At 42.9% G+C, this 27,155-nt stretch overlaps 1 protein-coding gene across 4 annotated transcripts in view; it reads right to left on the bottom strand.

The window, feature by feature from the left end:
* ENTPD1 (ectonucleoside triphosphate diphosphohydrolase 1) overlaps positions 1-27,155 on the bottom strand; it is a 34,821-nt gene that overhangs the window by 6,606 nt on the left and 1,060 nt on the right. For 3 of the 4 annotated variants that reach the window (XM_008490429.2, XM_030453420.1, XM_030453418.1), the window contains exons 2-6: positions 4,712-4,845; positions 3,321-3,438; positions 2,156-2,306; positions 1,236-1,395; positions 418-654 (exon numbers count right to left, since the gene is read on the bottom strand). In XM_008490429.2, the coding sequence (XP_008488651.1) occupies positions 418-654; positions 1,236-1,395; positions 2,156-2,306; positions 3,321-3,438; positions 4,712-4,825 (780 nt within the window). In that variant the 5' untranslated portion in view covers positions 4,826-4,845. Of the gene's footprint in view, positions 1-417; positions 655-1,235; positions 1,396-2,155; positions 2,307-3,320; positions 3,439-4,711; positions 4,846-13,754; positions 13,822-27,155 lie in introns of those variants that run through there. The other variant, XM_030453419.1, reaches the window with a different exon arrangement.

Genomic DNA, 27,155 nt, shown 5'->3' with positions numbered 1-27,155 from the left:
ACCAGGTCAAAGTGATGAGGATGGTTTAAGGCACTGGCTGTGTTTTGGAAGATGTATGTACTGCCACAGTCTCCCTGTAGGAGGGGAAATTACTTTCAGCCACATTTTGTGAGGCTGTTGTTGATTTGGGATTCTCAGAGATGGTGAAACATCACCTTCCCTGAGCATTTCAGCTAAGCGTAGTACTCTTGCTATCTTAAACACAAGAATCAAGGCAGTTAAAATCAGTAGTACTTTTGAAAACGTTGACTGTCATCTCTTTTGGCATCTGCCCAGACTTTATGGAGGATAATGGCATTCCCTCAGACCCAGGTTAAGGGATGATACATTTATCTGGGACACAACAGCTTTTAAAGCATTAGTATATCAAATCTGGGAGGGTCCAGGATCTCCACCTGCAATTACGGATGTACTTGCCTGTAGGTCCCCAGCCAGTTTCTGTTGCAGAGCCTGGTCCTTCCCATAGCAGAGAAAGCTGTGTGTGTACACAAGGTAATCCTTGCCATAGAGACGGAAGCGGAGCAGGTTCTCTGGGGGCTTAGAAGAGAGTTCAGTTGGTACAAAGGTAATCTGTGTTGAGGCTCCTCCGAGGTCTAGTGCTCCTGATGTCTCACTTATGGATTTCAGGGAATGTAGAAGTTTTGTCCAGCCAGACTTAAAAAAAAAAAAAAAAAAAAAAAACAAAGTAAAACAGATACATCAGACATGGAGAAGATTTATTTTGAAGAAAACCAAACCAAAGCAAAAGAACATCAACAAAAAAACTCACAAAAAACCAAAGAAAGACCATTGAGAACAGAAGCAGAAGCATAGGAAAGGCAGGAAGACCTGGAATGTAGCATGAAATGAGAACTGAAACAAGACACAAGAAAGATACAGGCTCCAAAAGCAGAAGACGGATCATGTCTGAGTGCTTGCAGGAGGACTAAGAATGTGAAATGTATAAGCTCAGTAGTAAAAAATCATTGTCAATCTTTGCAGGTACAGAAATATTTTAGATCAGGAAGCAAGGAGGATGCTGTAGCCAAGTGAAGTTACCAAAAATGCCAGTGTTTTGTTTCAGTGCTTTAAGCCTGACTACAGTGGAACCTGCAGTAATTGTTGAGGCAAGACGTGCAAATTCCTGATCTCTAGTAAGGGAAGGGAAGATAGTGCCTGTGACACCCTCCTGCAAGGCATGATTTGAAGTGCTGTAAGCTGATGATTCAAATATGGACTTGCCTTTGATGCAGTACCTGTTTGAAATTGCCCAGCAGATAGTTAATGGTGATCCATCCATAGGCTCCTTCTTCCTGACCGCTGATGATTCTGGCACCCTGGAAGTTGAAGGGAGCTGAGCGCAGTGTCTTCTCTACTGAGGACAAGACCTTGTCAGCTGCACTTTTATTCTCCAAGCTGAATGAAAGAAAGGATGGAGTGACTCCAGACAGTCATTCATATGGGTAATCCAGCTTTTACTGGCCATGTCCCTTCTGTCACACCTTGACAGCACAGCATCCACAAGATCTGACACTTACAGATTCCACACCTGAGAGTGTGGAGCGAGTGACCAGTGAACAATAACCAAAGTTCTCCTTGTGGGCCATGTGCCCTTTGGAGATTTCTCTCTTCACCATCACCATTACAGAAGAAATCCATGCCAGATGATATGGGCACAGGAAGTTTCCCAGGCAATAAACACTTAAGATCAGCTCCCTGTCCCAGCCAAGCAAGAGATAGGGGGCATCACCATGAAAATCACAAACTGGAATTAAAGGAGGATATGATTATAAAGTTACCTTAGCTCTGATGGTCCTTAGCTCAGTCAAGACATGTGGGGACTTGCAATATAGTTGGGCTTAAAAATTCTGCGCCAAGCCTAATACCAGACACTGTGGGGAATGTCTGAGCATCTGCTGAGCATCAGCTTGTATGTTACCCTCCTGATGTCTCCAGCACTGATGGAGATGATTGACAGATGGACTCAGTGGCACTAAACCTGCTGGGCAAGCAGGGGAAGAGCCCAGGGAGGCTCAGGGCTCTAGGAGGGTAAGTGGCAGAAGAGGGTATCTGGCCAAGTATGAGCTGGGAGCCTTTCCAAGGACTTCGACCAAGGGGCCGCCACTAAGAGTCCCAGGTGCAGTGCTGCAGAAGAAGGGGAAAATCTCTGCAGTACCTGAGAAGCCGCATGCCAGCAGTTGCTCCAAGGTAGACAGGTGTCTCTTGGTGTTGCTTTGAGGGAATCACTTCTTCTGCTTGTTGTAGGCACTGTGTCAGAGAGGGACCTGCCTTCTCTGTGGCATGGGAGTAACCTGAGATCCCAGGGCCTGCAAGAAATAAGGAAACTTCATTGCTCAATGACCAAGCATAACCTGAGTGTTGGCATGAGCAAGCCATATTAAACCATATCAGTATCATAGACAGCAACAACCCCATTTCCCAAGAGTTTTAGAAATCCCATGGCACCAAGTAAATGCGATGCATGCCGGGATGACCATGGTGCTCAGCATCTGCCACCTGCTCTCCATGAAACAGGCTATGAAGTAACAATGAGGGCTACAGTGAGGCAGATTATTTGCTTAGTATGTCCTGGACATGTGCAGACTTATCTCTGCTTCTGCCTGGGTGTACTCTGAATCCCTGATCCTGCACTGTGCTGGGTCATCCAGGGGACAATGCTGTCATTTGTTTGTGTATTGCATGCTTACACTACAGCACTCAGTGTTTTGCAGCTATCCCCTTTCATGATAACTCAAAGAAAAATTCATTGTTCCTCACTACTGTGTGTCCCTTAGTGAACGGGCTGCCCCAACACCAGCACCTGCATGGGCAGCAGTGAAGCCTGCTCTATGTTTGCTCCAGGTTGCCATATGCTGCTCGTGGTTTGACATGCTCCAGCACTGGGCAGCTATCACAGCAGGTCAATACCAGTGTGGCTCTCCCCTACACTGCAGACAGGCAGTCCACAAGCCCAGGCACCTAGCCTGCACTGAAGACTAGAAAAAGAGCAACCCATGCCCTTCCCTCACTGCCCGACATTCATCAGCACTTCAGCAAGGTTTCATGCAGATATTTTATTTAAGTACATTCTCTGGTGTGCTTCTTTTTGAAAACACTTAATTCCAAGCATCCTAAAAACAAAGGAAAAAGTGGATCCATTTATCCTCCCAGGAAGGTCAGGCACCCAGCAGGGAATGTTAGGATATTCATTACTTCACAGACATAACACTATTTTCACTATTGGCCTTTTCCTCTAGGTTTCTCCTGCCCTCCCCCCTCTTTGGTTGTATTAACTCTTTTTCATCCCATGCACCTTCCACATCTCCCTTTTCTCCTCTTACCTTTGACTTTACACACCTCCACCTGCTGCACAACCCCAGTGTCGTTCTCCTTCTCTGCTGGCCACTCGTACACATACAGGTTAGTGTGGGATGACCCCGCATCCAGCACAATCCCATACTGTGGGCAAAACAAAGACATCATTACGCCAGGGGCACTAAATCAGGCACAGTGTGTGCTGCTCTCCACATGCGGAGGGACCAGAAATGAACAGCCTGTCTGACAGCTGTTGGAACATGCTGTGTCCTTACTCTTCTCAGTAATGCTTCAGTGCAAAGTTTCCATCAAAGAACATAAGAGCAGAGAAGCAGTGAAACTGGGACTAAATTACTTAGGAGATGATCCCCTGTGAAGCCGTATCTGTTTCTACCAAGATGTAAAATGAGATATTGAGATGTGGAGAGCCAGAGCCACCAAGGGCAGTGACATGTCCTGTGGAGCACTATGCATGCCTAACCCCCCAGCGTGGCTTGTTTTTGTGTAAGAGTCCTTCGAGTTCATTATCACAGAATCACAGAACCTGCTAAGTTGGAAGGGACCCATCAGGAACATCAAGTCTAACTCCTGTCCCTGTGTAGAGCACCCCAAGAATCACACCATGCTCCTGAGAGCATCACTCAAACGCTTCTTGAATTCAGGCAGGCTTGGTGCCATAAAGACTTCACTGTCCCACTGCTTAACTACTTGTTCCACTGCTTAACCACCCTCTGGGTGAAAAACATCTTATATCTAACCTAAACTTCCCCAGCACGTCTTCCTACTGTTCCCTTGGGTCCTATCATTGGTCACCAGAATGAAGAGGTCAGCACCTTCTTCTCCTTCCCCAGTGAGGAAGAAGTAAGCTGCAATGAGGTCTCCCCTGTCTCCTTCAGGCTGGACAGACCAAGTGCCTTTAGCTGCTCCTCATACAGCTTTCCCTCTAAACCCTTCACTGACCTGACAGCCCTCCTATGAAAATTCTCCAGTAACTCTGTCTTTTTTTGCATTGTGGCACCCAAAACAGCACCCAGTACTCAAGATGGGGCTGCACCAGTGCAGAGTAAAGTGGAACAACCACCTCCCTTGTCCTGCCAGCAATCCTGTGCTTGATGCACCCCAGGACCTGGTTGGCCCTCCTGGCTGCCAGGGCACACTGTTGGCTCATGTTCAATTTGCCTTTTACTAGAACTCCCATACCCCTTTCTGCAGGGCTCCTCTCCAGTCTCTCTCTCTCCAGGGTGTATGAAAATCCAGTTACTGTGTCCTAGGTGCAAGATCTGGCACTTCTCCTTATTCAACTTCATACACTTGGCATTTGCCCTGCACTCTAATCTGTCTAGATCCCTCTGCAGGGCCTCTGTGCCCTTGGGAGTGTCATCTGCAAATTTAACTAATAAGCCTGATATATTTATACCTTAATATTCTTCGGAAGTGGCTTGTTTTGGGTCACTGCTACAGCAATTAAAGCCATTACAGCCAAAGCAGAGAGCAATCCCAGAATAAGTAGAATTTTTCTTGTCCAGGACATCTTTGGTTTGGTACCTGTGACTAGAGCAGAAAAAAGATGTTAGTATTCCACTAGACCATCATACCTCATACCCTACAGGTCTTTGGGCACATTCCTACAGCCCCTTTCCACTATGAAGCCTTTGTCTGTCCCTGCTCACACATTCTGCTCCATATTCTTGTGCATCATTTTTTAGAGGCAGAGCTCAGTTCCAGGGCATCCTGCAAATGTGCTTTCATGAACTGTGCCTCATCTCCATGGGATGCCCTGTGCTGGGTGGTGATGAAGGAGGACCTCAAGATGTAGTTTATGTTTAACCTGTCCTTGAGATAACGGCAGGTGACTGAGCAGCTATACCGGGCAAACACCAGCTTCTTCTATAGCTCTACATTTGGCTTAACAAACAGACTGTTAAGATACATAAAGAGCATAAGATACATAAAGATCATAAACCTGTGGAACCAGTTTTAATCCCTGAAACACTTTGATGTACTTTATGTGTCAGTTTTTTCACAACGTTTATAACAATTTACAACATTTTCATAACTGGCAATGTGTTTAGCAAGTCTAATATCAACATTTCAGTTCAAACATCTTGGCATTACTATATAGAAAGTATGATCTGCAGTCCATGGGGTATTTAAGAAATCTATGGAGAATTTTTATGCCACTTCTCACAAGACCACTAAGTTACGAATAGCCTGTTTCTGCAGAATTGGCAGAATATGGTTTAAATTCATGTTTTTTGCAAACTTGTACCAGCCTGATTCCTTAATTGTTAACTGATATATGGTATGACCTATCTAACAAATAAGACTTTTTATGTCTTGAAATAGATGGTTAGGAGTAAAAATCTGTAAAAACAAACTCACTTATGGCTGATGGAAATAATTTACAATCAGTATTGCATTTGAGCTTTCAGAAGCTGGCATTTATTAGTGGTTAGCATGATGCCATCTTTTAGAGTTCTCTGCTTTGGATTCTCCTCATATATCCCATGGCGAAATTCTCAGTTCACAACAAGGCTAAGCCAGTTTTGGTATTGTTTAATACAATACCATCTTGTAGCATGAAGCTCTAAAAAGGGCATCAGCCAAAGTATTTTCCAGCTTTATAATCTAGCTGTACATTCAATACCTAGAGCCAACAAACAGCTTTGGCATTCTAGGGGACACACCTGCTCCCACTACAACATTCATTTCTACCCCTACTGGTGTTCCATACTCAAAGTTATTGATTGTCAGATTGTTCACATGGGTACTAATTTCTATTATCTTTATACACAAATATTCTAGGAGATGATTAGAAATATATTATGGGTCACCTAGGGTGACAATACCTCTGTGCAAGCAAACACATCACTTATCTCCAAGCTCCAAGAAGGTAAGGTGACTGAACCTGCTCTGCATCTGCATGTCAGAACTGAAGTTCCAGAGGTCACCTCATGCCATGTCTGCAAATATGAAAAGCATTCCACTTCTGAACAGCACCATCTTCTAACCACTCTGGTTCCATATGAAAGGTGGTCTCAGGTGTCAAAACTAGACAAAGTGTTATCCAGCTTTACAAATTACCCCAAATGCTACAGTTCTTTTGGAAGCTGGCCCATGTGAAAAGATGCAACACGTCTCTGGAAATCTCTGACTGTAGATATATCATGTCTTTACATCTGCCTAGTGAAAAATGAAGATAAAAGTGCCAAGATAAATTGTTTTGAAGCTCTCCCCACAGGCAGGTCCATTGAAAACTGAAATCTGACCTAGACTTCTCTGCTCACTCTCATTGCGCTCATGTGTAAATCTGCTGAGGCTAACTGTGAAGTTTAGACTCTTATTATGCTTTCATTTTATGAGTGCTTGTTAGAGGCACAGCATGCTTCCCAATATCTCCAAGAATGCAGCTTAAGAAAATAGCCTAGTGCACATACCAGACAGTAGGAGGTAAGAATGTATTTTATACAGCTTTATTAAAAAAAGACCCCAGAACTCATGGCTTGAAGTGATTATGAACAGCAAATCATGACAACTGGGAGACTTTTCTTCTTATTGGAGACAGTACTTGACCCAGATTCCGGTGGCATTGAGCATGTCTGTTGAACAAAAATTATTCCAATATTAGAAAAATGAGTAAAAGTAGATGTTATTATGTACAGTTAGCTGCATGGTGCAGATAGCATGCTTGAAAAATTAAATTTCTGCCAACAGTTACACGGCACATCCACATAATTATTGCCACCCGTAGTCTGAGATCTTTCCCAGAGGCAGCCACTAACAGCTCTGTTGTGTGTTTGCTGTGAAAGGAACAAAGGATGGCTGATTTTGCACAATTTCTAAGATTTTCAAACTTCTTGTTTTAATGGTTATTGTCTGTCTGCTGTATCTTTTCAGTAGCTGCTCTGAAAGTAGCAGCATCAGCAGCAAAGCAGGAACAATTTTCTCACTGTGATGGACCACATGAAGAACCAGCTGTAGGAATCTCTTGTCTGTGGCAGAAAAATAATGGTAATTGTCTGCATCCCACCTGCAATGTGAGATTAGTAATTTTTTTCCAAAGCACATTATTTCTTTAAGTCTGAAAATTACTTTTACCTGAATTTTAGCTCAGTATCATGAGCACTTTCAGGACACTAGGGGCTGTAGATATGTGATTTCAATGCGCTATCCCATACCAGAGCATCCACCCTTGTGAACTCTAAAGCTACCAAGAAGCACTTTGTTGAAATGTTTCATATAAGAAAAGGTTCCAAATGATAAACATAAACCAGAAGGTAGCCTAACAAAACAATAACCTTCCAAAGAGCACTCAAAGTGTACAGATCTATATACTTAGCTATAAAAAAAAATAAAAAACCAACAAAACCAAACCACACCATTGCAAATCCAGATAAAGAATCCGATGTAATTAAAATAAAACTCATCTGCCATTTGATCGGGAAGGTATTTAAATCTGTTCCCTTTCCAGCACACTCTTGTTACTTCCATCAACTCCAGGCATAATTGAAGGCGCTGCAGTGCCTAAAGAACTAATTTACAGCCTTCAGCAGTAACGACTTGCACTCAGCTCCTTTGAACCCCACGTTCATGTCACTGAATGCCACGCAAACACTCTTCAGTCTCCACCACGTGGGGCAGTACTCAACCCTATAGCACCTCTGGTTGCCAGACCCCAGGAGTTTTCCTCACCTGAAGATTAAGCAAGCATGATCTGTGCCTCTGCCCAGCCAGAACCCAAACAGAGACAGACGTCTGCTCTTTCTCCCATACTGACCACTGCAATTGGTGGTAAAAACATCATGCATTGTGTAAGTCCATAAGTAGGCATAGAACTGACACTGCTTTTCTTCTTGCTCACCCCAAAGCTGAGCTGCCTGGTGCTGGAGCCCTGCCCAGCTGTGCAGGCATTAAGCACTTTCCAGATGTTGGAACACAGCCCAGCTGCTCAGGCATCTCTGTCTGTTTCTAATTTTAGCTTCTTTTGGTATTTTTGTATGGGCTATCACTGCTTTCATCCAGTGATTGGTACAGGTCCCAGAACATAAACAAATCTTATATCCTTTCTGTCTCTGAGCTAACTCTTAACTGAGAATGGCAGCCATGCCAGCTAACAACAGTTTTGCTGCAGAAACCCTGTTCCTATTGATGAATAACCCAAGGACCACACCATCATGGGAGGCAGCTCTGTGTGAAGGCAAGGAAGCAGGATCATCCTCAGCATCTTGCACAGCCTTGAGACAAATTTGAAACTGCTCCCTCCTCCAGATGACAACATGCTAAGTGACTGGCAGCTCTGCACACCAGGAGGTGACACAGCTGCTGCTGCCCACTTCCCAACTCCCTTCTTACTCAACAAGACTAAGCAAGAAATAATAAAAAGAATGAGGCAACCAGCTGCCTTTAGAGGTGCAGTAAGGAGAGTATAAGGCTATCTTAAGGACTGAAATTAGGATTATCAAGCAGAAAAGGAGGGATGCTGTGCATAGACCAAACACAGTTCAGATAAACTCACTGTGACCTTTCACCTCTAATACATCTAAATACTGTTTTAAGCTCTGACTTAGCTCAACAGCTAAAGCCGATGTTTGCTCTTTCCTTTGGATGACCAAGTAGAGCTGTACTGCAAAGCCATCACTCCTCCACTGCACAAGTGCCACACTGGCAGAAACAGTTCCTATTGTCACCTTTACAGTCTCAGCACACATCCCTATGATCAGAAGCATCCATATTTTCAGCTAACTTACTTATTACCAGTCTATTCCCTCTTTATTCCACCCATCTCAAAACTTCTGCAACTCTCAATCCTCCTGGAATTTATTCTCTCAGACATCTTATCCTTTCTGGATTTTTGTCTGTCCAGCTTTTTCTACCCATCTGAGCAGTCCAGCAGCCCTTCTCTGCATAGGGAATAATCTGTGAATTATGTGGGAAGCAGGATGAACTCCTAGAGCCCTCTAACGCCCGGTATGATTCCCTCCCCTCTGCCCAGGTCCTCTGATACAGGCTGGGGAAGGAGAAACCAGTGAAGCAAACCCCTCCGCTGGAAAACCATAAGGGGAAAACCTGCTCTGGGCCTCAGGCAGGGACAGACCCTCAAGGGAAAGGCAGGGAGGGAACCTTGTGTGTCTTCAGAATCCTGGACATCAGCTGGCAGCCACCTCTCCTGTTGATCACTCACACCCACATTGCTTCTGCAATCTGTTGGGAGTCTCCAATAACTGGTTTCCTAGGCACACACCCAGTTTTTGAGGAGAGCTGCTGGATGCTCACACAATTACGTAGCCCAGCAAATGGGAACATCATCCATAGAGCTCCTGAACCTGCACATATCAGAGATACACAGCACAGCGCTGAGAAACCACTGCATTATGACACATCCCAAAAGAGTAGAGGCATACTTGAGGACTGAGAAACTGGGAGCAATGTGGACTGAAATGAGTCAGATGCCACTGTATTTTTAAAGCAAGGAGCAACAAGTTGCCTGTCTGCCTGCCAGCTGAACGAGCAAGAGAGCCCACAGCTGAAGGGTGTCTGAATCCCTCAGCAGTCTTCATGCATGCAGCACCTGTGACTGGCCCTGTGGCACAGGGTTGGCACCTTGAGCAGAAGGAGCATCTGTCAAAACAGGTGTTTGCAGATGAACATCATCCATAACAGCAGAGAGCCCAGTAGACAGGGTCTCTGATAATGCAGTCTGTGCACATTTATTAACCACAGGAATTCATGTCTATGAAGTTTTGCCAGCAGTGAAGGCAAGGAAAGGGTATGGGAGCAGTCAATGCTGTTGTTCTTCAAGGTGGGTAGGGGACACACATATTAATCCTCCTCCTGTGGGAAGATAAACTTCATGAATATGGGAATCTTATTAGACTGAATTGCCCACTTGGTGAGATTTCTCAACTTGCATCAGGTTTTGAGGCACACTACCTAAAAGGCATTCTTGCCTTCAGGCTCATGGCAACAAAACATCTGAATCCACACAGAAGATCCACACTGATTCAAATATCAGGCCTTTTCTGAAATCTTCCCTGTCCCCATCTGACTCCTTACTCATTCTGCATCTGTCTTTTTCATTCAAACATGCTCCTATTCAAGTTACCTAGGAACATATTGCTGCAAGGTAGTGCAAACTATCTGTTTTAGGCCAACGTATTTGAAAAGTCTTTTCCTAGGCTGATGAGAGTCTAAAGTTTGTCTTAGAACAGACATACAGGGGCATATATAGTAGGTGAATTGTTCTAGCTTTGGAGGTTTTATTTAAAAATATCAGGACAAGACACTGACCATGTTGAAATTAGAATTCAAGCTCCAGATGAGAATTTTACATGAGTTTTTACAGCTGTTACATGTAAGTGCTCTACAAGTTGTAATTATTCTTAAGGCAAACATTGTGGCCTAAATACTGATGTGATCTCTGACCCTCCTTTTGTTGCTATACACTACTCGTTGTGTATAATACACATTTATTGGATTATGCTTTACAAGTTAAATACTTCTAAGAGCTGAGGTACAAACACTGGAATGTCATTGAAATTGATAATCCAAATAATGTAATATGATATTTTAAACGCCTTCTTTCAAAGACATTTGATAATTTGAAAACACTTTAGCCTCTCTATCTCAAACCACAGCAGACTCCCAGAGGCCATACAGCTGGGCAGAGGGCTTGAACTAATCTGTGCCATGTAAACACAGGTGTGTGTGTGTGTAGGACACTGAGAGATGGAGTAAAGAGTGCACCTATAGTTGTGATAATACCAAGTTGGGAGCAAAAGCACACTATCACATAGGACAGGAATTAAAAATAAATTCAATAAATAGAGAGAGCCTGGGGAAAACATCAAACTCACTTGAGTAAGGACAAGATCAAATATGACATTTAGAAAACAGCCATCTTTCAAAACAGTGTGGTGAGCAATCAGTTAAGCAGCACTTCCAGTGAAAACATTTCTGCAGCTATAGTAATCCTTCCCTCCATCTAACACTGGTAAAGCCTCCTATGAAGTTCAATTACTAATTTTGGACACTGCCTTTCAGGAAAGATATAGACCACTTGGAGAAATTCCAGAGTAGAACAAGGAAAAAAAATGTCTAAAAACTTGACAAAGGAGAAAAGTTTGAAAGAACTGAATTGTTTAGAAAGAGAAGAACAAGGGAGACACATGAGCTATCTTCAGACAAATGAGCTCTCTGGGAGTGTTGCTGTAGCTGAGCCTGTCTCAGGACATAGCTGGTTCCTGGACTTCCTCCCAGCTATGTTTCGTCAGTTCAGAGGGGAGGGAGCTGGCAACAATTACGAGGGTGATGGCCTCATAAGCCATCTGTTAATAAAGACCAGTGCAACATGTGTGCTCTCCTCATGTGACATGGATACATTTGAATAAATCTGTTCCCCCACCAAAGCTCTGGGTTGCATTCAGACATAATTGATCCATGGCAACCACGCTGCTACATGCTGGTTCAGAACCACAACATTGCTGAGGGGTGGAACATCTACTGCTCTTGGAGTTTTGACTGTGATATGACCCCGGGGAATTGCACAAGAGATATTGGAAAAACCTTGTTTTCCTGGAAAAAAAAATAAAAGTACATGGCAATCCTGGAGAGCTGGAGGGTGTTAGAAGCTGCAAAAGCTGAGGAGGAGCAGCAAGATACGCACACAAAGAAACAGGCAGTACACAGGCCCCTGCTCTCCCTTCCACAGCCAGCAGCAGCATAGAGGGGCTTTGTGCTCATGGCCCTGCTCTCATGGGCCCTGCAACCCGGGTTTACTGCCGGTGGGGTGATACCCACAGGGTTCAGGGCAGGAGCCCCTGCAACGTGAGCTGCCCCACCAACAAACCCCTTGTTTACCCTGTGCACAAAGCGGATTCCTCTGTCAGAGACCTTCCCGCGATGCCCCCGAGTGCTGTCTGTGCTGCTCAGCCTCTGTGCCTGCCCTGCAAGGCAATCACACTGCCTTCTACCCCTGCACCGGAGCCCCTCTCCCTGTTAGTATACACTGTTCCCAACATGTTCCCCATGCCTGTTCATTAAATAGTTTCTCTAGGGGAAGATACTCTCCTGGCTTACATCCCAGCAATCAGACTAAGATACCTGATAATTCTCAAATGCAACCAACAAGTGGCAGGATACGACTGACACAATGACTTTTAGACAGTCAGTTTTCACATTTATATGTTTACTGTACTCTCAGCCTGTACCGTTTGTACACATTTCTTTCAGATTCACACAAAAGTTTCTAAATCAGAAGAAACAACTGCTATCAGTTATAGCAGTCTCCTACCAGGCAATGTCTGGTTATGCTATTAGCCCATCAGAGCAATATTTTAACTGAAGATTTATTGCCATTACCCACAAAACTTGAAGTTTCATCAGAAAATATCCAATGAGTTCAAGACAGCTCCCCTCTCCCTCCCCAGTTTGTCATGTAAGTTATTGCTTGAATATACTTGGTTATCACATGATGTGAAGACATTTGTTTTTCTTTCAGGGAAAAAAGAAGCATCCAGCACTAATCCCTTTTCAGTTTTGTTATTACTGATACTTGCAATATACTGACTTGACTGGCCAATGGTGCTTCCAGGCTTTCTTTTGTGCTCAGTATCCTTAGATTCTTCTTTGCTCTTCTTAAATCTTTGGCCACAATTTTTTTTCCTTACATTTCTTTTGACTATTTTCTACACTTCACAACTTTAAATTTGCATTAAATGCAGTTTTCCTACCTGCCCTTTTATACCACTCCCTCCTCCCATGCATCCTTTAGAGTTATTAGTATATTTAAAATTATCATAACTTTCAGTTGTTGGGTTAAGGCTTTTATGGAATAAATTAAGAAGTGAATAGGCTGCTTCTGTTTAGCAGTTTCTATTTGGCTATTTTAAATACTGTATTGATTCATCTCAACTATTTTTAAATTTGTGAAATAATTTTTTAAGAGCTAATAGATGTTATTTATTGATACAGAATAATTGTGCATTAATTGTGTAAATATTTTTAACTCTCATAGTAGTGTTTCTTTCTCTGTTGAGGCTGGGGTCAATATAAATTTCCCTTATGCTCAACATAATAGAATGCAAATTATGATGTGGTCAGCCTTGGTTTTGAGGAATTAACCTGTCATTCACTAAAAACCACTGTCATATCATCTTTCCTGATACACCGTCATGCTCTTCTCTGTCTGTAGCATCCTGGCTGGTAACAGGCAGTAACCTTCACTGCGTTTGATCATTTGTTCCCAGTTCAGCCCCGGGCAGTGACTGTGAACAACTATTTCATTATTGTTGGCACTGTTAAAGACTGTGGGGCCGCTGCTTTAATAGGAAGATTGGTGATGTGTGAGTGACATTACCAACCCAGTACATCCCACGCTTCCCTGGGACCCACCAGCTACCCACACCAGGGGGATGCAGAAGAAATAGCCTCCAAAACAACTGTTCCCCTCCTTCAATACTCACGTTAGGTCAGCAAGTTGAGAAACTTCCTGGAAAACACATAGTCCAGAGCACTGTAAATACTGCTACCCCCAACTGGAGGTTCTGCCAGGGGAAGGGCCCACAGTGAATGCACATCCAAACCTCTCACCACACACAGCATGCTCTGCACCAGGCACTTACAGTGGTGGTAAAATGCCCTCCCCATAGCCACCAGTTTGCCTGTATGTCCTCTCCACTGACCACCTCTCCTGCCTCCAAGGGGCTGAGGCTGCCAAGCCCCTCCCCATGTCTCAAGGACTTTTTTCTCTGAATGACAAATTCCTGGGACTGCCTTGTGTGTGAGCAACACTACCGCTTTCAGGAGCTCACTTCCCCAGCTTCCAAAAAACAACGTGGCTGCTTAAAGTGCTGCATGCGAGCAAACACAGCAGCTGCCCATGCTTCCCGAGTACGTCTGCACAGCTCCTGAAGTTTCACTTCCCACTCAGGACTGAAAACCATTGGAGACTGACCACAGAAGCAGAAACACTGTTCCAGGCTGGTGCTGCAGCAGCACAGACACAAGCAAAGGCCCTGGCAGATGGAGCTCCATATGTGGAGAGACAGATGATGCCCGTTCCCCACCAGCCCCACATGTGAGCCTACACCTGGATTTTGCAAGTGTGATTTCCAGCACACAGTTTGCTCTTTTAGAGGAGGCCCACAAGATACCCACTGAGTTTTTCCTCCCCTGACATGCGTAGTACCCATTTGCAGCAGAGAAAAATGTAAGTACCTAATTCCAGCAGATGAAGTGAAAGGCCCTGCTGCCTCCTTTCAATAAACCAAGGTTAAGACTGCATGCATAACAAAGATAGCTAACCCCTTCCAGATCAGCCCCTGTACCTCCAGCTGTCAGCACTGATATCTCCATTCCTCCTTGCAGAGCACTGGACAGGGAACAGCTGGAATAGTTTCCATCTCCTGTTGAGAAGAGCATCCACTGTCTAGGCTTTGTGGAAAAATATGCTGATTTCTCAGAGGTCAGCTTTAATAACTGGGATTCCCACAAACCACGAGGAGAATTCAGCTCATGATATCTGGCATGAATATCACGCTGCTATGTTCCTCATGCTGCTATAATTTCCATTTCAAATAACAGGAAACAGATTACCCTCTGGTATTTTGGGGGACAACCAGTGGGAAAGAACATGGGACCAAAGCCTCTTGTAGGGCACAAGCCTTGACAGTTTCTGAGTGTAAGAAAATGAATACTTCTCGAAAGTTACAAAAGCAATAAGTTAAATATGAATCTAAATTTTCATGGTCAGAAGAGCACCTTGCAAGGGCTGGAGCTGCATGCAGACATAGAACAAAACAGCCAGGGATTTTTATTGGATGAATGGGCTGGCACAGGATGTTATTAATCTCTAGAGTTCAAATTACTTATTACCAGGACGTGCAGAGAATTCCAACGGCAACAAGGCTCAGGAAAAGGAACCCATTTATAATCGAACCATAGTTTGGCCTTCAATTTTTATGTTTTCATTATTGCCCCTGCTCCCCCATCTCAAAGTCCTTGCCTCAAATACTGCAAAATACAAACATGAAATTTTTTGGATGATACTGCACAGGCACAGAGTGGAAAGAAAAGCAAGAGATAGTCTAAATCACTCATCCTTCTGGGATCTGAGCTGACTTGTCTGTGCTTTACACCCAAGGTGTTGTATTAAACGATCATCACCTCTGGGTAACCAAGCAGTCCTGGGGCATCTGTAGAGACTGCACCTCTGACTGGGCTCAGCATATGGACATCACAGGAAATGGACTTTTCACTTACTCTCCTCCAGGGGAATAAGAACACAAATCACTCTTTGTTCTCAGCAAGGATGTGCAAGCAGGAGAGTTCCAAGCTCTTCTGTAACACTTGCTTCCAGCTTTCTGCTCCATGCTCTAGCCTCTGTCTAAAGATGCTTACAGACACAGAAATAAACACTCTCAAGAGCCAAAATAACCAGAGATTACTTCAGTTGGAGAAGTGACAACTTTGTGACACAGACACTCCAGCAAAGAGAACAGATTTATAACATGGAAAAAGAGCCCCTGGCTGGCTCTGTTAAGATGAGCACCACCCCTCAAGCAGCAGGAATGGATAGCAAGCCTGCAAAAAGCAGATACAGGCGTTCTGCTTCCTTGACACAGCTGAATTTCCAAGCCTCTCTGAGCACCATTCTCTGTTTGGTTATGTGAGATCAATCCAGAGCTCAATCCAGAGTCCACCTTCCAGCCACAGGATCCTCAGCCCTGCTTCTGTGGTTGCAGCAAGTTCTTAAAAGCACAGGCTTCTTCCCTCATGTCTCCTGCTGGAGGGGAGTATTAAAATTTAAAAGGGTATTTATTAACAGCTCTGGGACAAAGGAGCAAGAAAGAAAACAAATCCATTTATAAATCAGCTAAGGACAGAACTTGTGACTCTAATGGTTGCCTTTGTATCTCCTTAAATGCAGCCTGGAGCTGCCCTGTTATCACTTCTTGTGATGCTGAATCAGCAGAACAAGCTCGCTTGTGAAATAAATAGTCTGATAAGGGTCTGAGGCTAACTTATGCCATGCCTAACTTACGCTGTCCAGATTTTTCTTGGCTTCTGCTAGGATTTAGAAAGCCTGATAGTGGTCAGCTTTTTCACCACTAAATATCAAACAGTGAGTCACATTCGTAACTACCTCTGCAATCCAGGACATTTGTTTTCCTCTGGGACAAGGTAGGAACAGGATAAAAAGAAAACCCACATGAGAGCCATCTCAAACAATACCAGTCAGTGGTAGCTGAGTCAGTGCTTGATTGGGACCATACCAACCCTGAATACTTTGCCAGACTTTTTCCTTTGATAACAATTCTCATGGGGAGGAAGGAGAACAGAAACAACAAAACACAGCTCTGTTTAACTGTTACCCATAGCAGAGAAAATCTGAGCTAAAGTTTCCAACAATTTTCAGCACAAAATCCTAAAATAGACATGCAAGGTAACATTCTTTAATTTAAAACTGGCTGGGACAGAAGTTCTATCAAGTGGATTGAAAGCCATATAAGATCACAAGGCAACGTATCAAAGTGACAAGACATGTCAGAACACCAGAATTAAAATTCTCAGTATAGCACTGATATGGATGGAAGAGCAAAGGCCTTGAGTAGAAGTGCCAAACTGCACTGTAATTCACTGGGAGGAACTGCACATCCAAGGAGGACGGATAAATAACGTCCAGGGTATCTATGGAAACCACCATCCTACACAGTAAACAATACAACTTGGAAAAAGACAAACATGAGAAAAACAACTCAAACTTCAGGTACCCATAAAGCAAATAATGTTAATTGAGGGCAGGATTTGATCTCTAGGGGATGAGGGATCACTTAAAAAGATGTTAAGTATGGAAATACTAGCAGGCTGAAGGAGAAATATGAGCTGTATGGTAACTTGCAAAGACAAATCTGTAGGGCTCTCTACTTAGAGCAGATGTAGGAGCTTTCAAATCCATTTATAACTTAGCTGGGGTTCCACACAACTCTTGTTCACTTGACTCTAAGCTGTGGGTCTCCTCCTGGGCCTTGACTTGCTCACCCTTTACACATGGGAAGTCAACTTACTGTGGGTGGCAATGGTGAGACTGAAAGACTGGTGAGTAATTTCAGCTTTACACTTGCCATCACTGAAAGCATCTGACAACTTTCGTTGCCCTCCTGTTTTGTCTGATATTTTTGCCCAATAATTTTCAGCCCTCAGAGCCTCTCACCACTCAGTTTAAATCTGATTGTGTTTTTGTACCACCAATCATGACAAAACAAAAAGATCTTAAACTCTGTTGAGCTTACCTGTTATAAACAAAGGTTTCACCATTTTTTCTCATTTAAGAAAGAAGTAGTTTTTAACATAGCCGTGGTACAGGAAATTAACATAGCAACAGTGCAAAAACTTATGGAACAGTAAGACAATACAGGTCTCAAAAAAACCCCATTTCAGTTATACTAGTTTTCTCACCCATGCTCACTCCCCTTGTACTCACAGGCACTGAGCTCACCCAGATGCTTTGTAAGGATCCTGTGCGAGGTGCGACCAAAGGTTCCAGATGCCAAATTCTTGCCACCCATCTTGGGCTTGGGTTCCTCTTCAGTAGCAAGCCACATGTTTTTGTGCAGGTCTTGCCATCTTTAGGAGCCAGCAGTTACTACAGTGTGATTTCTTTGCCTCAAAATCTCACTTCCCTCATTCCCTGAGAGTCCTAGGACAGATGGCTGTTTGGTGCCTTTTTATCCTCATAATTTTTGGTGCCTTCACTCCCACAATCTGCCTGCTGGGAGATGATGAGGAGAACTTGCACATGGGATGTGCTGTGACCTTGCTGACACCCTTTTATTATTGGAGAACAATTTTTTCCCCTGAAGAGTCATCTGTACAGGGGCTTCATCATCACCCATGCCTTCTGTTGATGAGCCATCCGTGTGAGGCTAATCACAGCGCAGGCTGCTGGGCTTGTCAAAACACTACGTTTGACAGCATCTACTAAGTTTTGCTGCAGTTGGTCACATCCTTGGTTATCAATACAGACCATCCTTTTAACCTTTGCTCTGTTGCTTCTTCTAGTCATCTCTCAGACACACACACTTCTGTTGTTTCCTTCAGCCCAGCTGTAGTCTTTCTGCTTCTTCAGCTGCATGCCTGCCTTATGCACAGTGTTGAGACCTTTGTTTCACTGTCTGTCATCGTAGCTGTGAAATGGACTCCTTGGCTTTGTTAGATTGTGTAAGACAACAACAAAAGCAAAAGAAACACATTTTAGGGCTGGTCTGCTTGGATGGAGCCAGGTGTCCTGCACTGAGCTCACAGCACATCATGCATAAGCCAGCACCAGCAGTAGCCTGTTGGAAATTAGAGGATGCCGAAATGCAGAGAGGACCAATGCAGCCTGTCCCTGGGTGTCACTACCAGAGTCTCTACAAGGGATTTTAAACAGTTTACTCCGGAGGTCTCACTGACAACGTTAGAACCAAAGCTGTTCTCAGCCTGTCATGTGCTGAGCTGCTCTCTGGGACAACACAGGGCAAGACAATTGTCAGTGGTGTGGGGCAGACCTGGCGGTATTCCTATACCCAGGCTCACAGCGTGGCTGGTGCTAACCCCAGGTTCCTCCATAAAGGTTCTGGTGAGACACTATAGCTGCAGTTATCCCACAACGGAGTGAAAAGACTCACAAGGAGGCCTTTGTGTGCACATATTTCCTCATGCTCACATCACAGCCCTGTGAGCCCACCCTTTTCTCAGCACAGACACCGAGCAAGGCCAGGACTATCTCAGCTCTTTCCTGCTATTCTCAGGTTCCCCTGAACTTTTCAGCTTTCACAGCTGACTCCAGCTTTCAGCTCTGCTGTCTCGACAACCACCGCACTTTTCTGTCTGTTAAACCTCAGCTTCTCCCTAGTAACATTATAACATTTTTTGTCACAGTGTTTTCCACCTTTATACTGCCAAGCAGTTTACAGAGGTCAGTGCCACTAGTGCCATTTCCCCAGGTGATGAAAGAGCGCAAGAGAGCAGCAAAAGCCCAGACTGATGCTCTGGCCCCTGAACCACCTCATCCACTTATCTGGGAAGCTATCATGAACCAGGGCTTGCAGCATGTTCCCTTCTGCAAGAGCTGCAGAGTTCCCAGGGTTCTGGGGAAGGAACAGTTTGCAACACCTACTATTGAGTGCATCTGCTTTCATTTTCATATATTCTCTCATGTTCTTCCAGACTAGTAGCAACATGGAGGTAATTGGTCTAGTAAAGTATACACACAACTCATAATACAAGATCGGTGTATTTCTGATACCAATTTTAAAATGTGAGGAGAAAAAAAAAGGAAAATGTCACTTAGTTTAGAAGAAAAATGCTGAAAAAGAGAAACTCAGGCAACAGAGCCCTGTAGCAGGAAAGAAGGCAAGGAAAGAAGACACTCCCTGTGTTTCCTTCCCTCAGTCTGACTTCAGGGGCAGACAGGAGAGACCAGAAGAGGTAAGAGAACTATTTACTACTTTACAGAGGCGTTAGAGACTACCAACAGTGGTCCTGCTGCATTAAATATAAACTCTGTGAAATGCTATAAAATGTGAAGGCTAACCACTACACCACAACAGAAGTTTCTGAGATATGGTTTGCAATATATTACAATGTAAATTTATGGTTGTGGTCTCCTGAGAAATAAATGGGTAGAAGAGACTCTCCCAAGATCCTTATTTACAGAAGGGCATCTATTCCCAGCAAGGCTTATGGGATCCAGTTAGCATTCTCACAGACACCAAGTGGCCACAACACTAGATGGTCCTTAAATTGGTAAAGAATTACTAGTCTCTGGAGCTGAGATACATTTTGTAACCTAAAAAGGAACCGTAAAATTACTGTCTTTAACAAGAATTTCGTAGAACAGAGTGAGGCTGTGTTGTAAAACACTATTTTTAAGACAAAGTACCAAGGATTAGCTTCAGAGTTGGCTTAACTCCTGTTCAGTCTCCCACAAAAAGGGACTACCCTATCTCTGCCTTTTGCCATAGTTCTACCTTGCACTAATGCAGATTCCTTTTTATATGTATATAAATACATATAATAAATCATTTTTATATTATATTTATATAACTGTATTTTTTTACCAGGCTGGATTTTCAGGTGGATTGAGTTGTCTTGTAAGGCTGACACCATCACAAGCATACTGTGGGAAAAGAATGGTATTCTGATTGTCCTTTTCATCAGGCAGGGTAGATACACCTCAATCCAATGTCATGTCTTAAAACATCTTGCTAGACTAATCTTTAAACTTAGACCTTCTTAATTTCAAAATAAGTCTTATTTCTCTCTGGCTAATGACATAATAAATCATAAATACTGCTGGGACTTCATTTTCTTCTTTTCTTTATTGCTTTCATGAGGTTTTTTTGTTACAACAGTTTTTCTAAGTCTTGTTTACAAGAACCTGGCCACCAGCTTTACCAGAATAAATTTCTTTTCAGCTTCAGATGGTTTGGTGCTTATTGCAGTCTGAGACAAAGCTTACAAACAGCTTTCTATACTATTTCTATACTTTCTATACTATTTCAGGAAGGCAAGACTAAATATACAGAAGCTGTAGAACAACTTGTTAGGCACATCTAACTCAAGGCAAAATTGCAGATTTCCAGTATTTCCCACAAAGCAGCTGGAGCCAGGAGCTAAGACCTGATCTTGGCTAAGAGCAGATATTCTCTCTGGCAAGAACTGCCCCCTGCCATTCTCTCAGAAATCAGGTAGGAGGGAGGCAGTTTTCAGCAGGGGAACAAATCTTACTGTGTTACCAGTCCCTACCACCAAGCTCATGCTCCACATAGGAGCTCCCATCTTTCATCCTGCTACATGCCTACTCCTTGGGCTTTGCCATGCACCATGGATGTTTCCATCTCATCAGCTGTGTTGCAGGGTTTCCATACTCCCTCCACACCTCACTTTTGGAGGAATCTTACCCTTCTTGCTACATCCTAGGGAGCAAGGTTCAAAGGCTGCTGTATCGCCTGCCCCCACCTGCAATGTCACCATTAGTGAATGTTAGGAACCACAGCAACTGCACCAGCAGTTCCTGCAGATCCACTGTCTCAGGAGCCCTCCAAGTTTAGTGTGAAAGTTCTGTGAACTTTCCGAGGGGTTGAAGTGGTTTCTACATGTGAAGCTGCTGATTCACCTTCTTCAGACCTCACACAGAGCTCAAAGACCAGTTATAGTTTGAGCCATGGCTGAGAGATTGCAGATAGTTAATGAAAAAACAGGCCAATTCTCATCCCTTTGTGGAAAAAGGCCTGTTTTATTTTAATTTTCTTCCCCAGGAATGATCTGGCATTCACCATCCCATATGATCTGGGTAAAGATTGTCAAAGGGATCAGAAGTGAAGGGAAGATTACAAATGGAACTAAGCCTTTAACTTTTGCTTAAGCAAAATAAAAATGCTTGCTCAAAAGTGCAAGTCCCAGCTTGTAAACCATCCAGTCACCCTTTAAGAGTTACTTTTTGGTCAGAAGAGATGTAGTCTACAGATGGATAAAGGTTATAAGGGAGCATGGGACAGCCAGGCTCATACTGATGGGCATGTCTCCCCATACCAGAAGCTTAATCATTCCCTTTCAAGTATGTTGACATTACATAAGGAATTTGAAAATCAATGTGAAGGGACACAGTGAAGCACCTCTGCAGATTCTCATGGAAAGCTCTTCCCAAGCTGGAAGGGACCAGTAAGATCCCAAAATTGTTCAGACAAGACCTGTAATAGGCAGTTTGGTCATTGCTGGCAGTGGCTTAGCACTGACAGAGTACTGACTGCACCCTTGGACACTAACAGCCCACGCGGCACAAGGGATAGAGGGATGAACAGCCCAAAGAACAGGCTGGGAAACTGATCTTTCCAGCCACATTTGGGGGCAGCATATCCATGCAAGGACATGAGCAGATGAATTTGTTCAGTGTGCACTTAGCAGACTCTATTCCCTTCCATCTGGTCTTTCACACTTTTTCCCTTAACTCATTTCTTAATTTATACTACTAGTGCAGCACTGTTTCAGAGAACAGGGCTGGTTTGGTGTCTCACCTTGTCTTACAGTGAAGCCCCCTCCAGTAACATTAATCCAAGTGACTTTTGCCCTTGACTCCTGTTCTCTTACTTGTGCTGGTGTTGGCTTTCAAGGCAGACAAACTGACAGTTATTGCAGTAGAATAGAATGAAGTTAGGGACAAGGACAGTGTCATTTCTCCTTCAGCAGCACAGACTTACATGAAATTATGCTGTCTGTAGAAGTGTATCTTTATGCTCTGCTGCTCCCCATGCAGGGAAACTGACAGCAGCTCTGCTGCTAGGAAACACTGATGGGAGAGCCTGTGATAAAACTTCAGCTCTGCTCAGGGATGTATCTACTGAGCTCAGGGATGAAGCCAGTTCTCACATCTAGCTCACAAAACCATAGAAAATACAATTTAAGAAATGGTTCTAACTCAGCTTTCAGAAAACCAGCAGGAGGGCTTCTATACTGAAGATGAACTGAAATTTTACAATTTAAGTTTGATCAGTCTCAAGCAATACTTAATCCCTTATGGGTCAGGCCCCTAAAGTCCTCTCAGTATCAACCGCTTCACCTTAAAGTTCAGCCTAAAACGCTTCTGTCCTTAACCATATCCTTGTTACCTTTAACAGACCATTTCCAAGCTGTGAACCTGGTTCCTATCTCAAGAGACTTCAAACCAGCTCTAGATCCATGGAACATTGTCATTGACAATGAAAAGGTACAAAATACTGAGCCAGGGGTTATTAATCCCAAGGTTGGGTTTGCTAGTTGTTCCCAACCCCACAGATGCTAAAGGTGCAAAGATGTTTTATGGAAAGAAGGAATGTGACCAGGCTTGATATTTTTGCACTCACTCAGCCAGTTATACAACTTATCAATTATTACAGCTTTTGTAGCCCTTTCCAGGTGTCCAGTCTCTTGAATTTATTTTTTCTCCTCAAGAAATTCCTTAAGGGTTTTCTACATATTTCTGGTATTTACAAGTCAAGAGGCAAACACAGGTTGCAGTTGTCACGATAAGGATTGCTAGAGGACAACTTTCTCTCAAAGAAAAAAAGTTCGTTCTATAAAGCAAATAAACTATGTTTATGTTATGGCTGTCACATACCCACACCTTAGAATATTTTTTCCAGAAAACATTATCTGAAAATCTTTCTAGTCTATTCAGAATCTGAATGTCCAATTTTCCTCCCAAACTTGCATTTACTGTGCTTTTACAAGCTTGGCTTGAAGTCTATTATTTGCTCTTTATGTTTCCAACCGCTCTTGGCTTCCTTAGACTTTTTCCTCTGACTTAATTGGTATTTGTACTGGTCCTCCTAGCACTGACAAACTCCATCTGTAAATCAGCAATGATTTTATAATTTTTAGATCATTATTGAAAAATGTCTAATGCCATCAGGCCTCTCTTGCAGAATACCTCTGAAAACACAGCTGTTTAATGATGATTTCCTTTGAGAACTATTTTTGAGGTATGTTCTTATCCAGGTCTTAATTCCTTAGTTCTTTCTTTGCTGCAGAATATAGGGACACTTTTGTAAGATGAGACATCATTGGAAATACATCTACTGCTGTGGAGAATTTTAAACATGGAGATATTAATTTACCATTTTCAACACATTTGGTCATCTCTAAAAAGTAAACCAAGAGCAAATAATTAGCTGGAAAACAGATCAGATTAACAACCAGTTGCCTTTCCAGTCCGACACTCATTATCCACTCTGTCTATGAAATACCAATAAGAAAAATGAGTTCTTCCAGTTCCCCTTTTGTGAGGTGGTCCATAACTACCAGGGAAGTCAGGTCCTTTAAGTTAGAGCTCAGATTTATTCAATATTCACTCATTTTTTAAGAATTTTTTTTGCCTAGAATTTCAATAAGCCTCCAGCTTATTGAAGAGATAAACAAAAAAATGCTAGTAGTGAATATTTGTTAGGTAGTAAAGCTTGTCTTTTCTAAATGAGAATCACAGTATGCTTGTTTGACATCTATTTTCTTAAGTCAGCTGACTCACTTTGTAAACAAAAAAAGCCTTCAAGAAACCAAGGACAAACAAGCAGACCTATCAGTAATTGAAATACTTCCCCTGATCCTCCCTATCATTCTCTATCTGAGTTCTGGAAACAAAAGCAACATATTCCTTGACATTGTTCCTGCAGCATCTTGCAGGTAGAGCTATCTGTCTTCTAGGAATCAAATTAATATGCTTGCTTGAGAGAACCACATGAACTCACGGGTTTGCTTCCATCTGAGATAAGTTATTTCCTTTCCAATGCACTCATTCCAGTTACCATTTTGACAATGTATCCATTTCTACAACATTATTCTGAAAGCTACTTTGAGAAATCTTATGTCTTTATAAAAATGAAAGAATATTAGCAAACTGGCTACTAAAACTTGATTACTTAGGAGATCTATCTGTAATTTACATAGAACTAAATTGGCAATAGCTCTCTAGGCTACCCACCATTGTATTACTGGTATATTGTGTCAACAGTAATGTCCTTCCCATTGCCTGATGTTCTACTCTAGTTTGCTGAATATTAACATCATTGAGCATGGATCTTCTCTATAGGTGTTTGGCACATTAAATTCAAATTGTTTTAAGATTTTGTTTTCCAAGAAATGTTAATCTAAAAAACAGGCTAAAATAATACTTCCCTGAAATAGCCCTTCATGAGAATTTATAGCCCCCCCCCCCCTTATAATTGGAAAATAATTTAACCAACACTTCTGTCGGCTTCTTTTCTACATCACCATTAAAATCCTGCCCTCTCCACCTCTGTAAAGCCTTTGAATTTGCTAGATATGCATTTAGTTCATGAGACATGCAGAATATCTCCTTTGAATTGTACTTGGTCCTGTTAACTTGATTTAGAGAAAGAAAAGAAGTCAGGGAGAAAATCTAATCTTGCATAATTTACAGCCTGTGTTTTCTATCAGATGTTCTCTGTTTCCCTTTTCTCCACATCCTTTCCATTTAGTTGCGCTAACTTCTATTTGCTGCTTTTACTGTCTGAATTCATTAGCCAGTCACCCTCACTCTTGGTTTTGGGGTGCTGTATTCCTTAAACTCACCTTCTTTGTTCACATTCCTTTCCTTATTTTTCTCCATCAGATTTTGCTGTGTTACTGTTCCATTAGGGAACAATCACTGGTCCATAGAGAACAGCTATCAAAAGCAATAATTAATTCACCATTCTCCAAACCAGAGTTACTACCTCTCGTTCAGTTTACTATCTCCTATGGCAAAATCTATATATTTTAGAATGTTTACTGCTCTTTATTGTGGTCTGCATGAGATCAGCATCATGCTTTCCTCAGACTGAAGCTCTCCACATACATTTTCAGTAACATATTTTTCAGACTGTATTATGCTTTCTGCCCAAGAAGGTAGTCATACTGATGATTGATATAATCTGTTGCTCTATAGCAGAATTTTTTCCTTGATTGTGTTATCATACTGATCCAAATTTGAAAGCAGAGCTGGGAGTATTAGTACTTAAAATACAGGTTTCCTAAAACTGACGAGTAGCATTTCAAACCCGTTTGTTACAGTCCCTGTGGCCAAGACTCCCAGGAAACAGGACTCTCACCAAAACACTCCCTTAATAGTTCCTTTCTGATGAAAGAACGTGCCCTTGGTGTGCATTCATGCCTCATTTCAGGGTGAAGACTTTCCTGCTAGCTGATAGATTCTGCCTGTCCTGGACTCCTCTGTGTTGAACCTATTGATGCTGCCAGAGGCATTTTCAAAAACACTGCCTCGTGTTTTCTTTTCCCACACAAACAAAATGTGGTGTCTTGCTATTCATCGCAGTTTTCATTAGGCACTTGCAAGACAATTTGCAGGTCAGCCCATCAGGGTACCATCAGTGATTAACCTGAGCACTGTCAGTTTTCTTCAGTTTCCTTCTCTCTCTTTAAAATCCTGCTTTCTAAAAGAAAGTTTGTTTGGTCCTCTTTGTTAAATCACTTCTCATCATCTAAGTTTCTTCCCTGTGATTCCTCACCTCACTGCGAAAGGCATCTCCTTTCATGCATTACATTTCATTTTTGGAATGAAACTTTTCAGAGCTATTCTTATCTCCCTGCTCAGCAGAAGCAAGCTATTTCAAAATTTCCAACTTCATACATGACTGTATAAACTAATGACTAAACTATATTCTCCTGCTGCCAGTCTGTGCTTTAGATTTTTATGTACGTCAGACTGAGAAAATGTTTCTTCTACTCAAATGCCATTTATTACATTCTACAAAGTAAAAAACTTGGAGAGGTCTAGTTTACCACTTTATTTATTCCAAGAAAAAAAAAAAATCACCTTTGGCTCCCTGTTGTTGTAAGATCGATAAATGAGAGATTTCCACATGGTACTGAACAAGAAGCTACCAAAATTGTGGAGACTGTTCTCCCTAAGCTTCTCACCCAATTGCCCCTGTCTTCTCCCAGTTTCCTGGTTCTTGCCTATTTGTTTGAGTTCCTGCTTTGTATTTAAAAGCCCCACAAGGCCTAGCACTGTCAGCAGCATAGAGATGACAGGATTGCAGAAGTTGCTGTAAACAGAGGGTAAGACACCGAGATAGACAAAAGCTGATACTAAACTAGGAAATGTTGTGTGACAGCCTTGTGTGAGTAGCGCTGCTACGTGCACCGTTCCAGCTGATGGTACAAGGCAAACCCTGGTACAAGGCGAATCTCGTAGAAAAATTACTGTACAACAAGCATCTCCAGGTAACGCCGACTCTCTGCCCCGAACCCTGCCACCGCAGCTGAGGAGAGCAGGCTTGCCAGGGTGCCAAGCGAGGAATCCCCCTCGTCTTGCGCTCTCCTGAGAC

This window comes from Calypte anna, chromosome 6 (genome assembly GCF_003957555.1).
Source record: "Calypte anna isolate BGI_N300 chromosome 6, bCalAnn1_v1.p, whole genome shotgun sequence".
Classification (NCBI taxonomy): Eukaryota; Metazoa; Chordata; class Aves; order Apodiformes; family Trochilidae; genus Calypte; species Calypte anna.
The sequence above is the reverse complement of the archived record's forward strand: the minus strand, read 5'-3'. Positions and strand labels throughout refer to the sequence as shown.